Genomic DNA, 16,401 nt, shown 5'->3' with positions numbered 1-16,401 from the left:
TCAGTAGGTGGTAAAACTGTTGATCGGCATATCTAATAATTATCATTTTTAAAAAAGTGATACCTGAGACAGGTTATCAAACATCCCTGTACATGTGGACTCTTGCTACCACTGCTTAAGACTAGAGACGACTTCAGCTGTTTTCACAGCTCTGCAGAATGGTTTATACTGTGGTCAAATCACAAAAACCTTTTTATTCAGTGTCGGCAAACAAAGGAATATTATCAGACCCCCGTGGTGAGAACCCTACAGAAATGTCAATACATTTTTCTGTTACTTTCCAGGCTCACCCTGTTTGCAAATTTAAGTATCAGCTCCCAGAAGTTTAAACCATCATCTTACGTAGGGGATACTAGGTAGTCACAGTTCCTCTATCATGTGCTCCCGTCTTTTTCAGTCTTCCTAGTCAATATCCCGGTATATTAGCTCCTTAATAGTCACCATTTATTTTTTACTCCAACTTCCATTTTGCCATATTTTGCCTCCATGGTGAGAGGTAAGTGTCTTCCTGACACTGTCGCGTATCGACCCCGTTTCCTTCACTGGTCCCATGCTCATGTCTGCCTGCTGGTAACCCCCGTGTTAGGTTTACAACCACACTTCAAAACCATAGAGCACCTTCCAGCTAATTGCACCCAACTTCATCTTATTTTCAACCCCCATTTTTCATTTACCACATCTTCTTAATCCTTTTGTTTTTATCCATTTTGTGAATCTCCATTAGCCCTCTCAAGTTTTAGAATGACCGTTAGACCTGTCCCTGGAAAAATATGACCGGACAGTGATTAAATGTACCATTTCCACTTCTCCCGATGGGAAGACAAGCTTAATTTGTATCCATTCCTAAGAAGTAGAAATTGATTATGCCTCCGGAAATACCTCCTATTTTTAAATCAGCTATTGGCCTTTATCTTTATTAATGCTAGAGAGACATCTTTTCCTAAGAAGCGTTTATTGGAGTTTGTAGTTTAACTTCTTTCTGTTAATAAAAAGAAAACTGAACCGTCAGCTAAGTTACTTTTTCTTTGTAGCGTGGAGACGATCAATGATGGAAACTTTCACATTGTGGAACTACTTGCCCTGGATCAGAGCCTGTCCCTCTCCGTGGATGGAGGGAGCCCCAAAATCATCACCAACTTGTCAAAGCAGTCCACTCTGAATTTTGACTCTCCGCTCTATGTAGGAGGTAAGCTGCATTCCAAATTCAGTGGGTCCCCAGACCGTGTGACTCTCATCACAGACTGATTCTGAAATTGTTGATCCCTGGCCTCATGGCCGTTGACCAAGAGTGATCAATCACTGAAAGACGGACAGCAACGGTAGAAAAGAAAGAGCCCGGGATGCGTAGTAAGGGACCTGTTTGTGCCTGCCTCACCCTATCAATAACCAAGGTCATGGTTGGACAGGTTCTTGTGGTTCTTAATATGATTGCACAGTGCCCATCAGCAACAGCCAAGCAGGAAATCTTGAAGAAAAAGTAGAGATTTATTACTTACAAGACCTGAAGATTATACGGCACACCTGTGGCCACACAGCAAGGTGTTAGGGGGAGAGAGAGAGAGGAGAGAGAGAGCACATATGTGACAGCAAGCACTCATGGGCCCGGGTGCTGCTTTTATTGCATCAAGGTGGGGCTATCATAGCTTCCCATTCCAGATGGTCTGTGCTACCCGTTGCCAACTCGTAGATGATAGGTTGATTATTAACAAAATTGAGTGATGAGTAAATGAACAAATGTTATTAAATGCACCACTTGCATTGGGGCGGCAGGAAGTACCTCTGGTTAGCTAAGACCTTAAGGGGAATGAACAAGACAACGGGTTGGAGGCGTGGACTAGGGGCTGGAATGACAGAGTGAAGATTCTGGACTTGATCTGTAGCCAATCAGAAGGCAGGTGAGGAGCAGGTAAGGCACAGCGGTGTGGGCGGTTCTGAAGGAGCCCAAGCGGAGGGAGGGCTTTCCTCCGTGGGGGGCGGGGGGTCACCTGTAAACAAGGGGTACAGAATTTCAGTTTTCAGGCAAAGGAGCAGGAGCGCGTGTGCTGTTGAACTGAGTTGCACGGAATTAAATCCCTTTGCGTTGAGGTGAATTGATAAAATTAACTCATTTTACAGAGAAGTAAGCTAAAGTCCTTGTGCAGCTCGGGGGTACCGGACTTGCTCCGCAGGGCAGGCGTTTTCACAGAGTTTCCATTCTTTCCTGCCTTGGGATCCCTTATATTTATGTCATCCCTTCAAAGACTCCCTTGAAAGCATCTTTGGGATTGTCCTGGAAGTCCAGAACGCCTTGGGTTTGTTTTTTTTTTTTTTGTGATTTTCAGCAGCAGAAGGTCTTAACAGTCTGAGAGAACTTTGACTTTTTAGGAACCATGAAAGATGTTGGATCAGCTCCGTAAGTGTTGTCTGGCGCTGCCACATTGCTGGGAGCTGGCTTGACACACGCCTACAGTTTGCCGCGTCGGAAGAGAAATACCGCTGCTTCTCGGGCATCGGCGAGGGGGGCAGGTCATCGAGGAACCACCGTGGGTCATAACGAAAGTGTTGCATACCACGTCTGCTCAGCAAGCGACGGACTTAACTGCTTCGTGGGAATCACAGCCATGAGACTCCTTGGAAAATAAAAGCCTCCACCTCTTGCCGCTGATGCCGGTAGCAGCCACGTCGGGGTGGGTAAAGCAGGTCGCAGGGGCCTGCGGTCTCAGAGAAGAGGGACCGTACCCCCTGAGCGCACGCCGGGCGTCCAGCACCCTGCTGCTTTGGCCGTCGTCATGATCCTCCCATCCGAGGAGGGGCTTGAGGAAGTGGGTACGATTTTTTTTGCTTCATAGTCCCGAAGGGACAGCCGTGAGGACTTGACGAAACTTGCCCAAGTCCACAAAGCCATGAAGTTATAGAGACCTCGCTTGAGTCCAGGTCTGGTCCCTCTGACCCCAAATCCATCTATCTGCATTGCCACTCACCTTTCCACATAGAGCAGAAAGGGAAGCAATCTAAGTTTTGCGGCTTTTTGTTTATTTCTGGGCTTGTCCCTCCCTTGATGTATTGTGCTTTCATCAGAAGCCACTTCACTGAATCTCTTAAAACCCCTTTACGATGCCCAGGGGAGTGGGGGGCACCTACAAAATGGGAGTGTGTACCTCAAAACATTCCTCAAGAAAAGAAAAAGAAAAAAAAATTTACATTCCAAATGGAAAAGGGCCCATCTCTCTAAGGATAGAGGGTCTGGAAGATTCCACATAGCACGTCTGTCCATTCAGGCCTGAGGGAAACCACTTCCATTCTGGCCTCACTGCCACAGAACATATTGGGCCCATTTCCTTCCAGATCAGAGACCCGAACTGAGGGTAATTCAAATTAAAAAAAAAAAAAAAAGGCGATGTAATCATAAGACCACAGCCCTGGATCCTGGGTGGTGAAGGCCGGAGAAGCTGAGTCAGCAGAAGAGAGGGAGGTGGCGATGCTCACGGTTTTCTCCGACTTTGAAGACGGGCCAAGGAGGACGGCGAGCCCCGGTCCGCCTGCAGAAGAGCCCTCCCCCAAAACGGAGCAGCTTGACCCACGGCGCCTTCTCAGCTGCCGGTGACCGAGGCTCGACTGCACGCGAGACAGCGCCGCTGCGTGCTCCTCGGGGGATGGTCCAGCCAGAGCGCATCACCCAGGGGACTTTCTTTTCAAGTTGGAGTTGCCCGCGGAGGCCCCTCCGTGCGTCACAGATCCGCTCCGATGGCCACCCTGGGACGACCTCAGTCTGGACACTTGATCCCATTACTGTCATTCCCAAATACGTAAAGCTTAAGGCCAACACCGCTCTCCCGGGTTACCTGTCGCTTGGTAGATTGAATTCCTGCGGTGGTCCGCGGCGCGGACCAGAGGGAGGGCAGAATGCAACCCCCCAGCGACCGTGGCTCTATCCCGATGGCCAGCGAAGACCCCGGGGCCCTCGTCAGAGGCGTGCGGCGCGTGCGGGAAGGCCGGCTCCCATCCTGGCGCTTGACGCTAAGGCAGCCCGTTGGACGGACGTGCACGGAGGCCGCAGCAGCTCGTCACCTACACGAGCACAGTCGGGCCCGACCGTTCCTCAGCGTTACGTCGGGGAACTGAGGGAGCGCACCCCACCCGCTTCGCCCTGCGGCGGCCCTTCACCCGTGCTTACCCCGGACGCGCGCAGGGGTGTACTGGTCGCTGTCAAAATAAGATATTAAAGAGAGTTTGGGGACAGCCCGGGTGGCTCAGCGGTTTAGCGTCTGCCTTCAGCCCAGGGCATGACCCTGGGTCCGGGATCAAGTCCCGCCTCGGGCTCCCTGCATGGAGCCTGCTTCTCCCTCGGCCTGTGTCTCTCTCTCTCTCTCTCTCTCTCTCTCTCTCTCTGTCTCTCTCTGTATCGTGTGTCTCTCATGAATAAATAAAATCTTTAAAAAAAAAAAGTTTGGAAGTTCTTTAATGTCAAAAAAAAAAAAAAAAAAGACCATCCCAGTGTGGACTTAAAAGTCTACACATTTATGATGAACTACGGGTCTGATGAAATTAGAAGCGCTTATCCCAGGACGAGGCCTGTGCTTTCTGGGAGTGGCTCATCCCCACAGCAGCCCCATTTCCAAGGCCGGACAGACGCGGACTGAAAGTCTGAAGTCAGGGACCTTCGAAGCCGAGGACCAGGGAGCACGTGGCGTCAAAGGCAGCCAAGCTACGTGGTGACGTGTGGATTCCTGCACCGCGGCCCGTCCTACCCGTCGGGCCTCAAGTGGGAAGGGCACGGGGCCTTCTGACCCGGACCTTTGGTGAACCTTACGTGTATGACGCACATGGACACAGCTCTCGGGCCCACGCACTCCTGCTACGGGCGAGGAGGCGAAGCCCCACGATGGTTGGAAGTTAGTGGCCCTCGTGCCCAGGGACCAGCAGTAGAGACCTGGCCCTCCCGCCCACCCGGTGGTTTGTCCGCCCGCCTGCGTGATAGTGGCGCCTGCCGGAAGCCAGCCCGTGCTCTTCTGGATAGAGAAGGTGACGCTGCCACGGGCAGGCCCCGCGAGCGCCGTGGGTCCCGGGCTTCACGGCCCAGCAACCCCCCGGGGACTGAGAGTGGACACCGCCCCAGCCTGTGCCCTCCGGCCGTCGCGCGGGGCCCGGGCGCAGCGAGGGTGCACTTGCGGGGACACGGGCCACCCAGGAGGCCTCTGGCTCCCCGCCCTCACCCCGCTCACCCCGCTCACCCCGCTGCGGTTGGAGGGCTGCCTCGTGTAGGATCCTATCCAGGGGCGATTGCAGGGCCTGGCGTGGGCCGTGGAAAGATTCCGCAGCTTTGCCAAGGGAAGGTTCCCAAACGACTGTCACCAGTGGAACTTCTGTACGCAAAGACCACAGAGTCTGTTTTCCGAGGACTTTCTCTCGTGCTCCTGAGTTCTTGGCACACGAGGGCTTCGCGCTCAATTAGCAAGAAAATTAAAATGACGTGAATGAGGTGCTGCCTTGATAGGAACCGCGGGTGGGTTTCTCAGAGGCCGACAGCCACGACTGGGCTCAGGATGTCGCCAGCGGTGAGCTGGACCGCTGGGCTGGGGTGAGAGGTTACTGGGAACCCAGCTGCCACCCCCTAAAGGCAGATGGACTGAACCGTGACCCCAGCGGTCGTGAGGTCCTCTCATGCGCCCGTCTGCAGCCTCACCCTACTGGGTGGCACTGAGCGTGTCCCGCACGTGGGCACCGGGTCTCCTGGAGCTCTCGGCTCCCGGGGTGCGTGTCCAGGTTGAAGAGGCGGGTGGAGACAGGTGAGCGCAGATCTCCCGGATTCCTCATCTCGCCTTGAGCCTTGAGGTCTGCTTTTAGGTTTCATATCTTTTTTTTTTTTTTTTTTTTTTATTTATTCATGAGAGACACAGAGAGGCAGAGACAGGCAGGGAAGCAGGCTCCCTGCAGGGAGCCCAACGTGGGACTCGATCCCAGGACGCCAGACTCACGCCCTGGGCTGAAGGCAGGCACCCACCCGCTGCGCCACCCAGGGATCCCCCTAGGTTTCATATCTTTATGCTCCCGTGTCGAGTTTTATTTGAGATAAATGTTAAAAATCGGAGATTGGCCCCCGGGGAACTTGGTTCTTTATTCTGCTTGTGCATCAGCGTTGCCTGGAGCGTCTTGCACAGGACACATGCAAACAAAGACCCCCTCCCCCGACCCCCCACCCAGATGACCTGATGACGTAGGCCTGGGCCGAGCTCCCCGGCATCAGTGGTGCTTCAAAGGCCTCGTGCCTCTAAGGCGCAGCAGGGCCGAGACCCTGCGGCCGGCAGGTGACCTCTGGTTGCCCTCGGACGCTCGCCCTGCCCCCCCGCAGTGGCTGAGCCTCCCCCACCCCCCAGCACTGACGCCCTGTCCCCACGCAGGCATGCCCGGGAGGAACAACGTGGCCGCGGCCCTGCGCCAGGCCCCGGGGCACAACGGCACCAGCTTCCACGGCTGCATCCGGAACCTGTACATCAACAGCGAGCTCCAGGACTTCCGCCAGGTGCCCATGCAGACCGGCATCCTGCCCGGCTGCGAGCCGTGCCACAGGAAGGTGTGTGCCCACGGCGCGTGCCAGCCCAGCAGCCAGTCGGGCTTCACCTGCGAGTGCGAGGAGGGCTGGACGGGGCCCCTGTGTGACCAGAGGACCAACGACCCCTGCCTCGGGAACAAGTAAGTTCCAGCTGCCTGCAGGCCGCACACACACCTCAGAGCCAAACCGGGGGGTGGGGGGGGCAGCGGGGGGAGGGCAAGAAGGGGGTGAGCCCTGGGGGCCCCTCGTCTGCGTGTCCCCATCACGCTCCTCCGTTGCGGGCGCCGGCCTCACGCGCTTCCACCCGGCCCCCTGCCGCCCGCAGATGTGTGCACGGCACCTGCTTGCCCATCAACGCCTTCTCCTACAGCTGTAAGTGTCTGGAGGGCCACGGGGGCGTCCTCTGCGACGAAGAGGAGGACCTGTTCAACCCCTGCCAGGCCATCAGGTGCAAGCACGGGAAATGCAGGCTCTCGGGCCTGGGCCAGCCCTACTGCGAATGCAGCAGCGGGTACACGGGGGACAGCTGCGACCGAGGTAAGCCGACCCACCTGGGCGCCAGCCTGTGAAGCAGGAGCCCCCCACCCCCACCCCCACCCCCGGAAAGAGCGAGAGAGGGCATGCACATGCAGGGGAGTGATCTGGGGAGCCCCGGGTCTGCGCACGGCTCCCCGTTGGTTTCTCAGCCGCGCGAAGGCACGGGGGGGACGGCCCTGAACCTCCACGCAGCGGCCTGCGCGCGTCCCTCCACGCGGGGAAGCCCAGTCCTTCCTGCCGCGCCTGTCGCTCGCCCGCTCACCTCTTACCTGCACCTGCTGCCCCCGTCCAGCTCTGTGGCGCAGACAGGGCGCTCCTAAGTGCGCTCGGGCTCTGGGACAGGGTCCCCTTTGACCGTGGAATCGACTGATTGATCCGAGTGGGCGGGGGGGGGGGGGAGCGGAACACGCCGCCCTCGGGGCCCACCTTTCTCCTTGTCCTTCGTCCGCGTGGCCAGACGCGCCCGGCCTCCGCTGGCCGCCTTTCGTTGTGCGCGTGGCAGGGACGAGACCAGAGGAGCGTGCCTGTGGACGCTTCTAGCAGATGCCTCTTTTTGAACTAGTTCAGACGAGGGTAATTTGTGAGGTTAGTGGGATGTGCCTTGTACGAAGTAACAGATTGAACGATACGGCCCCCGGCCCGGTGCAGCCGATGGCACGCGCTCTGGCCCGGCCCCGTGGTAGAGCGAGCAGCCGTGGGGAGCGGACGGGCGGAAGGCGCGTGCTTCTGCGGTGAGGGGGGGACAGGCAGGAATCCGTCCCCTGTCCGGGCCAACCCCGGGCGTTTACGGTCCACGCGCATAGTGGGCGCTTGGCGGACGGCCAGGCCAGGCCCGCGCAGCTGTCGAGGAGCCGCGGGCGGCGCCCCTGACCACGCGTGGGCCTCTCGTTCTGTCCTAGAAGTGTCCTGTCGGGGCGAGCGCGTCCGGGACTACTACCCCAAGCAGCAGGGCTACGCGGCCTGCCAGACCACCAAGAAGGTGTCGCGGCTGGAGTGCAGGGGCGGCTGCGCGGCCGGGCAGTGCTGCGGGCCGCTGCGGAGCAAGCGGCGGAAATACTCGTTCGAGTGCACGGACGGCTCGTCGTTCGTGGACGAGGTGGAGAAGGTGGTCAAGTGCGGCTGCAGCAGGTGCACCGCCTGAGCGCCGCCCGCGCCCGTGCCCTGGAAGCGGGCTCCCCCCGCGGCCGCGGACTAGTAGACGCTTCAGAGTGGAGATATTTGAAATATATTGTAAAATACAGAACAGACTTATTTTTATTATGAGAATAAAGACTTTTTTTTCTGCATTCGGGAAAAGAAAAACGCATTGAACTAACGCTTCCCCGATGCAAGGGAAGCATGGAGAGAGCGCGGGAGCGAGAGAGAGCGAGGCCGACCCACCGACCCGCAGGAGGCACCAGCACGACGGGCAGCATCGCCCCCGCGGGGTCACCCTGGCAGCGCTGGAGGCCACAGGAGCTCGGGGCCGGGCCGGGCCGGGCTGCGCCGCAGCGACCTCGCCCGGGCCCTGGACCCCGTGTGCCCTCGTTCACGTCTCTGTGGTTCGTGAGGACAGACCGAGCACGTGTGTGTGTGTGTGCATGAGGATGCGAGGCCGAGGAGCGGAACTCTAGAATGCCCAGAACGGGCGTTTTGAGAAATATTTTGTGCGAAATAGTGTCCTGAAGACCTGGGTTCTTTCCGTGAGAGAGATGGGAGTGCTCGAATAAGTTTTACCTTCGTTTTACACGTCAGCATGTTAGCAGAAGAAGCACACAAAAGTGTTTATCTACCGTTTTCCAGTATTAATTTTTTTGTAATATAAATGATAAAGGAGATGATAAAGAACCAATAGATTATTGATAAATAAATTAGTAATAATATGAATTTTTGTTTCTATGAGTTCTAAACAGCCCTATACAGTATTCAGTTTCAATGAGAAATATTTATTGTATCAAAGTACATTGTACTTAACATTTTAGGCCATCCTTTTACTGTCTCTCAATGCTTTAATATATATTAATTTATAATTGTCCTGATATTTTTGTATATTTTTCAAACTTAAAAATCAGGATTTTCGGGTTTTGTTTTTGTTTTTTATTTTTTGTTTTTTTTTTGGCAATAGTACTAACCTAGGGTGTTATCTTGGGATAAATACGTGTTGGTCTGTTTGTTTACCTTGACATCTGACCACTGGTGTCACCGACCTACTGGCCTCATTCAGGACACCTGCAGAGAGTATGTCAAGTCTATGTGTGAGACGGTCATTGTACAGAAAGAAGTGGCCCGGCCCTCTGCAGCATGTCCTCACAGAACAGAAACGGTGTGTAGCAATGGACACTAGAAAGGTAGATATTTTACAAATTAATATTTCCTTGACATTTTTTGCCCTTTTATTGGGGGTGGGGTGGGGAGAGAGAAGGCTGTAATGTCAAGAACTGTGATTTTTTTTTTTCCCCAAACAATAAAGCTCCTTGATTACCTTAATGTCCCCATGTTAACATGTTTGCTGCTAAATTACGATGTAGAGTTGATAATGATTTAGAGTGGACTGTGCTCTTCCCTTATTAAAATCCCAGGGTACCCTGTGACGATGCAGATGTTTCCTTCCAAAATCTTTTTTTACACAGAAAAATTAGATGTACATGTATAATTCAGTGTGCTTTGTCTTTCTCCAGACTAATATCAGTTATACTACTGATGTTTGTAAATTAAACAGATATTTACTTCACTAACAGCTTGGTGATTTTTCTTAGAAATTGCAAAATGGGTAGAGTCCACTCCTTAAGAATTTCTTTTCTTTTTCCAGTAGTTATCATTGGTATTTTATTTTAAATTCAACTTCCTGACATATAGGATAACACCTAGTGCTCATCTCATCGTGTGCCCGTCCCCCGGTTACCCCATCCCCCCTGATCAGAGTGACTCAGAGAGGACAGGGAGGGAAACCCAGATCGCGTTGTTGACAGCAGTTGTACGACTAGTGTATTGTCACGTCGGGACTTTGGAACGGCCACTTGAGAGAGATGGGTAGGAGAGTGCATCCTCTGCTATGAGAAAAGTACATATTCAACTAATGTCTTCCACAAAAATTATAAGGTGAAGCCGGACTAAACCACACATGGTATTTTTATTTTGATTCGCCTTTCCCCTCAATTAGAACCAGATGGCAAACCATGAAAGACAGAGTGCCTTTCTCCACAGGCAAGGGCTAGAACGGGGACACAGCACGGGCCCCGTGGAATGTCATTACTTAAGCACCATGCTCAGACTTCATCATTTTCCTCTAAGAAAATCGTGCACGTGTGCACACGTATGCGTACACGCGCGCCCAGACACAGATGTCCGATCGTTTGTTTTTGTTTAAAATGTCTCTATTTTAATTGTACGAATACTATATAGTCTTTGCCAGACATTTATTTGTTCCCACTGGTGGTTTCATTTTTTTCAAGGACCGGGAATCACTCATTAAGCAAAGAAACATCTGCAAAGGTAATAGGAGTTAGATTTGTGTTTGTAGGCGTGTGCTGTCTTCATGGCCACTATTTCTGAGGGTTTGCTGTATGCCAGGCAGTGTGACAAAGGCTTTGTCTGAAATATCTCACTCTTCTCTCACTACCTGTGGGATCACCGGGCTCCCATTTGACACAGGCATTAAAGAGCTCAAAGAGGGAAACACTGACCACAGGGTCCAAGTTCAAGAGATAAAGGTGACATCCTCTACCAGGGGACTTTTAAACCCCACAACCTTACTCCACAGCACAACCCTTCTTCCTACCGATCACATCGATTGAAGTGCTCAAGATTAGCGATGTTGGCTTTTTTTGTTTTTGTTTTTTAAGGGAAAAAAAAAAATGAAGTCTTAGTAGCTTCCGGGCTGTACTCTTTCTCCTTCCTGCCTCTAAAGGCACAAAATGGAATTATGATCGCCTGGGATTTGGGCTGAGTTAGCAAGTTTCTTAGGGGATCGTTTGCCTCGTGATGAGACTGCGTTCTGTTCAGGAGCCCTTCCCTGAGAAGACGCGGTAGCCAGATAATTACTAGCAAATGAGACAAATTAAGGGCACTTACTCATGGGATAAAAAGGTCCTCCCTGATAAAGCCTTGACCATAGGATTCCTTTAAATAAGAAACCAATCTAGAGCATTTTCAACAGAATCCAGCAGGTTAAAACCAAAGAAACCCAGTTTGTCCATTTGGGAATGTAAGCCGTGAAGCCGTGACACACAACGATGCTACGTTTATGATCTGAAAAGGCAAAGCGATTAAACATCCCTAATGTGTTTACTCTAAATCCTCACCCGAGTTGAGGCGCCGTCAGGGGATTTGACATATGTTCAATTTCAGATGCGTTCATGGAATAAGAACCATCTAAATCTTCGGGATTTGAACTCACCATACTTCTCCTGAAAGTATTTCTACGCGATGGTGAACTAGCCTCGGTTTTAGAGTTGCCCTGAACCTTCTGTTTTGTGGACGGCTTGCTTTGTCGGCAGCAGCTCTTTCCAGAGAAACGATTGAAGGACTTGTTGAAATTGGGGACTTCCAGATCCTGTGCATTGTGGAGTCCTCTACCCCATGGAGTGGCCACTACCTCGAAACTAATGTTTGTCAAAGGATATAAGCTATAAAAAGTACGTGAAGCTTTATATAAAGCTTTTTATAGAGCACATAAAACTATACAAAATACACAAGCTCTTCTCATTCTTAATCCTCTCCATGTATTCGAAAGTCACTTAATAACCAATTTTTTTTATTTTTCTCCTCTCATGTGCAAGAAATCATGCCAGACTTGTGATATATTGTTCAGACAACCCAGGCATCACTCTGGCCATTTTAGAGCACATGGCTCTGTGCCCTTGGAGTTGAGGTTAAAGGGAGTGACAAATATTACACAAATGACCAAATTACATATAAATTCGGGTTGTGGTAAGTGCCCTGAAGGAAATTATGAGATACTAGAGAAAAGGATAGCGGAGGAATCCAATCAAATAGTTATTGGGAGTGACTCTGTGAGGAAGGGACATTTAAGCCACGTCATTAAGGACAGTAGGATCCAGGTTGGAGACTGATGGAAATACGTGAGGGGGTGAAGACGGGGTCCGTGCAGAGGGAGGAGAACTCACATGTGGTCAAGGAAACAAAAGAAGTTCGTGGGGCCGGAGCAAAACATAGATTTCTCTCCCGTGTATAATACAACACAGGCCGTTATCTGCCTTCATTAATTCACTTTAAATAGTTCCTGTTTTTCTTTTGAGCGTCTGTTTGCAGTGACCTTTCAAAATCACAACAAAAATGGATTTCCGTTTTAAAACAGCAAGTAGCTTTGTTCAATGGCATTCCTCAACCTCCAAATGAAAGACCTCTGAAGACACAGGAAAAGAGGAATGTTTAAAATTGCACTGAAAATTAGGACTACTATTTCTGGAATCTCCAAGGAATTTTCGTGAATTCAAAAGCAGGTGAGGCTAGATTGAAAGAAACAACTGCTGGCCAACCCATGGTTGGAGACTCCAGTGCATTCCTCTCTCTGCACACCAAGGCCAGAGACTCGGGAAATAAGTCAACTGGAAAATCATCTAGAAATATCTGTGCACTTAGGTGCCACTTTGTGAGTGTGCCGGAGGGGTCTGCCTCCTATCAAGGAAGTAAACTCTTCCTTCAACTACCAGGATGCTCCGGCTCTCATCAAAGAGACCAAAACAGTGCAGGAAATACTGGAGAAGACCAGGTGTGTTGTACTGAATAGTGAGAGATGTAATCTCCATAAATACGTTATTGTAGATGTGGGTTGATCCTGGAAGAGCCGCGGTAGTAATGCGTGCTTAGGATGGCATGGAGGGCGCCCGGGTGGCTCGGTTGGGTAAGTGTCCAGTTCTGGTTTCGGCTCAGGTCAGATCTTAGGGTCATGAGACTGAGCTCCATGTGGGGCTTCTCTCTCAGGACAGAGTGTGCTTGAGAGCCTCTCTTCTTTCCACTCTCTCAAGTAGGTAAATAAATAAATCTTAAAAAAAAAAAAGAAAAATAGTATGGAAAGAGGGAAGTATTTCACCAAATCAGAAAAACAGAGAAAAGTGTTATATTGACTCACTATTATGCTGACAAAATGGTGAAAATATACGGACTATATTCGGGGATGAGGTCTAAGAGATTCAGAAATCTTTAGTGGGCAATGGAAGTCTGTGAAGATGATCTCAGTAGGAAAATTGTTCACATGTGTATTATAGGAATTTCCGGGAATCCCTGGGTGGCTCAGCGGTTTAGCGCCTGCCTTTGGCCCAGGGCGTGATCCTGGAGGCCCGGGATCGAGTCCCACATCAGGCTCCCTGCATGGAGCCTGCTTCTCCCTCTGCCTCTCTCTCTGTGTGTCTTTCATGAATAAATAAAATCTTTAAAAAAAAAAAAAAGGAATTTCCATTGATAGCATAAAGTGAATTGTTCAGATGGCTTCCTTAAGTCCAAAGAGAAGTTAAGGGCCAGGAATAAGAAAGGGGGAAAAAAAAGGCAAGTGAATCAGAAAAGACAGAGCAAACTGTACTGTTACAGTGGAAGAATTATCAATTCACGATGACATTGAGTGGGCTTGGCAAGGAAGAAGGGAAGTCGAGTACACCCGCCTGTTTTGAGCTTGTCTGTTTGTTTCTGCTGTTTCTAAAGCCCAAGAATTAGAATCCAGGTTTACTGGCAGCAGAGTTTGGGTGCCTTGGGTGAGGCCAGAAACAGATCAGGGTTGCCACTTGGGAAGCCCCAGCGCTCCACCCTCAAGCCACCCTCCTGTCCCTTGAATGAAAACAACGTGTTCCTCCCGGTGGTATCTTTAATATCTTTGAACATCCTATATATGTTCAGTCGACTCCATCTATAGGATAAAATCCAAACCCTGTACCACAGCATTCCAGATTCCTCACAAAGGGGACTTCTCAAGCCTCCCATACATGCCGTGAGACTGACAGACGGTAGGTAAGGATATTTTCAAACAAATGGTGGACTGAGGTGTCTAGAACCGTAGGTCTATGATTTATCTACACGGAAGTGCTCGTTGAAGCCAAGACAATAGCTAATGGATTTAGACCTGAAAGAATGAACTTGACCACAGGAATAAAGTGCTGACATTTATGGGACGCATTGGCCCCAGAATGGAGACAAAGAGCAGTTTTAATAATGGGGTGATGAGGTACTAGCTGGACAGCCAGGGGCTGGGAATGCAATCTGTGAGCTAATACAATGGCCTCTCACTAAGTCTGATAGTGCAAGAAGAGGAGAGTCAGGGTCGCCCCCCGAGGGGCTGGTGAGGTCCTGAGGTTTGCGTTCAGTGACCAGTAAGTAGCACCTTATGCCCTGTCGTCACAGCTTCCGAAGGTGTGACGTGAACACTCAGGATATATCCTGGACGGAGTACGGCGGCCCCAGCTGGAAGAGCAAACTGGGTCGTCAATCACATGAGCTGGTTGACCCACAGCAGGCAAAAAGTGGGGCCCAGCTACAGGGGGGTTGAGGAAACGGGATGCCCAAGGGCAAGAAAGCACAAAATCACCCAGAATGAAGAAGGTGACATAGTATATGCAACAGTTATTTTCCAGATAAACCCCTCTGCCTCCTCCCTCTTCCTCCCACAAAGGGGAAATAGAGGACACTTCCAAGTGCTGTGTCCACAGACACGAAATTCAGCAGAGCCGGGGCGTTATCGTCCTGCATTTGGAGCTAGCTTTGTCTTTGTGTCAACGTGTGGGTGGCTGAATTGGGATTCTAGAGAAAATCAGCCATGAAAAAAAAAAAAATACACAAGATGAAGGAGGGGAGAAACAGGCGCAGAGACAGTCCGCCTACAAAACTTGCCATCATTGATCTTCCGTCCCTTCTTGAACTGGCTGGAATTATTCTCAGTTTGTTCACATAGATGGTGGCAGAGAGATTAAGTGACTTGCCCAAGGTCACACGATCCAGCTCTGACTGCCACCATGATGCGGTATTGATTTCACTGGCATTGATTGGCAAGGTCCGTGAACGGCCTCAAGAGGCAATGCTAGAGGAATGAGTGTTTCTCAAGGGGAGTTATTTTGGGTTGTGTGTGTGTGTTTTTTTTAATGCCCGTGAATAGCACTCACTTTCCCAATGAAAACACCTAAAATTGTCTTCATTATATCTCTCCTTGGGAAGAGAAAGATAAATAATAGTCTTACCTGCAGTTTTCTTCCAGGAACTGAGCCTGGGAAGACAGAATGAGTTTCGTGTGGCTGCTCAGGTATTTGTGGTCACCGTCCCAGGCAGGTGGCCTTGATAGTCAGGGGGGTGACAGGGAGCAATTGAATTTCGTTGCTAAGATAGTCACAAGGACAGGATCGAACGTGCCCTCGTCCGGCTGGTATCAGCTGCAAAGTCACAGCCTTGGACTCATTCCAGGTCTCAAGGCATTCTTTGTAAGGAAAGAAAAAAAAAAAGAAAAGACTTGGCAAAAAAAAACCCAGAGAGGAACTTGTCCTTGAATGAGCACGTCTGACAACATCCCTGTCCACCACCCCAGAGGCCCCGCGCTCCCAGGAAGGACGAAGACGCACGTCGGTGAATCGCTGCAACCGCAGTTCCGGGCCTGCTGGGCCTCGGCTCTCCGCCCGGCCCGGCTCCCCCAGCGCCCCTCCCGACCTCCAGGTACAGCTCCGCGTTGGTTTTCTTTTCATTCCGGCCATTGCTGTTCCTGCGGTTCTTCTCTTCGGATGCCCGTCGGCACCTTTGGGGGCCGGGAAGAGGGCAGAGCCCTGCGCACCGCACCCTGGCGAGCACTTGGCGAGAGGAAGGCCTGGTGGCCTCCTAGCTCGGAAGCCGGCGTGGCGTCCCCTGTGGCTCTGTGTCCTCACTTAACCTTCTCTCTCTTTTTTTTTTTTTTGGCCCTTTCTTGTAAATGCTGTATTTTGGAATATGAACACTGTCCCCGCAGGAAAGCTAGTCTGAGAACAGACTGGGAAGCGTAGCGATTGGCATCACAGCCTCGAACAAAATGTGGGCGCGCACGAGCCAAGCACACCCAGGAGGCCCCGGGGCCGGCCAGCTCCGTCCAGGGGGGCCCGGAGCTGTTCCTCGCACCCAGATGCCCACACACGCTCACCCACACACGCTCACTCGCGCACGCCCTATGCCATTTCCTAGAACAAAGCTTCACCTGCCAACTCGCTCATTCCTTTTTTTTTCACGTTTTATTTTATTTTAATTTTTTTTATAAATTTATTTTTTATTGGTGTCCAATTTGCCAACATAGAGCACAACAGCCGGTGCTCATCCCGTCAAGTGCCCCCTCCGTGCCCGCCACCCAGTCACCCCCACCCGCCACCTCCCCTTCCCCCACCCCTGGTTCGTTTCCCAGA

The 16,401-nt window shown here is 51.4% G+C and overlaps 1 protein-coding gene across 6 annotated transcripts in view; it reads left to right on the top strand.

Moving 5' to 3' along the window:
- Window positions 1-9,780, top strand: part of SLIT2 (slit guidance ligand 2) — a 348,732-nt gene extending 338,952 nt beyond the window's left edge. For 4 of the 6 annotated variants that reach the window (XM_041751158.1, XM_041751156.1, XM_041751157.1 and 1 more), the window contains 4 exons: window positions 1,032-1,186; window positions 6,378-6,669; window positions 6,855-7,066; window positions 7,966-9,780. In XM_041751158.1, coding sequence (XP_041607092.1) covers window positions 1,032-1,186; window positions 6,378-6,669; window positions 6,855-7,066; window positions 7,966-8,207 — 901 coding nt within the window. In that variant the 3' untranslated portion in view covers window positions 8,208-9,780. The remainder of the gene's footprint in view (window positions 1-1,031; window positions 1,187-6,377; window positions 6,670-6,854; window positions 7,067-7,965) is intronic. The other 2 variants (XM_041751160.1, XM_041751155.1) reach the window with 2 other exon arrangements.
- Window positions 9,781-16,401: the final 6,621 nt, after the last annotated feature.

This window comes from Vulpes lagopus, chromosome 4 (assembly GCF_018345385.1).
Source record: "Vulpes lagopus strain Blue_001 chromosome 4, ASM1834538v1, whole genome shotgun sequence".
Taxonomy (NCBI): domain Eukaryota; kingdom Metazoa; phylum Chordata; class Mammalia; order Carnivora; family Canidae; genus Vulpes; species Vulpes lagopus.
Note: the sequence above shows the minus strand (reverse complement) of the source record. Positions and strands in the feature narration are given on the sequence as shown.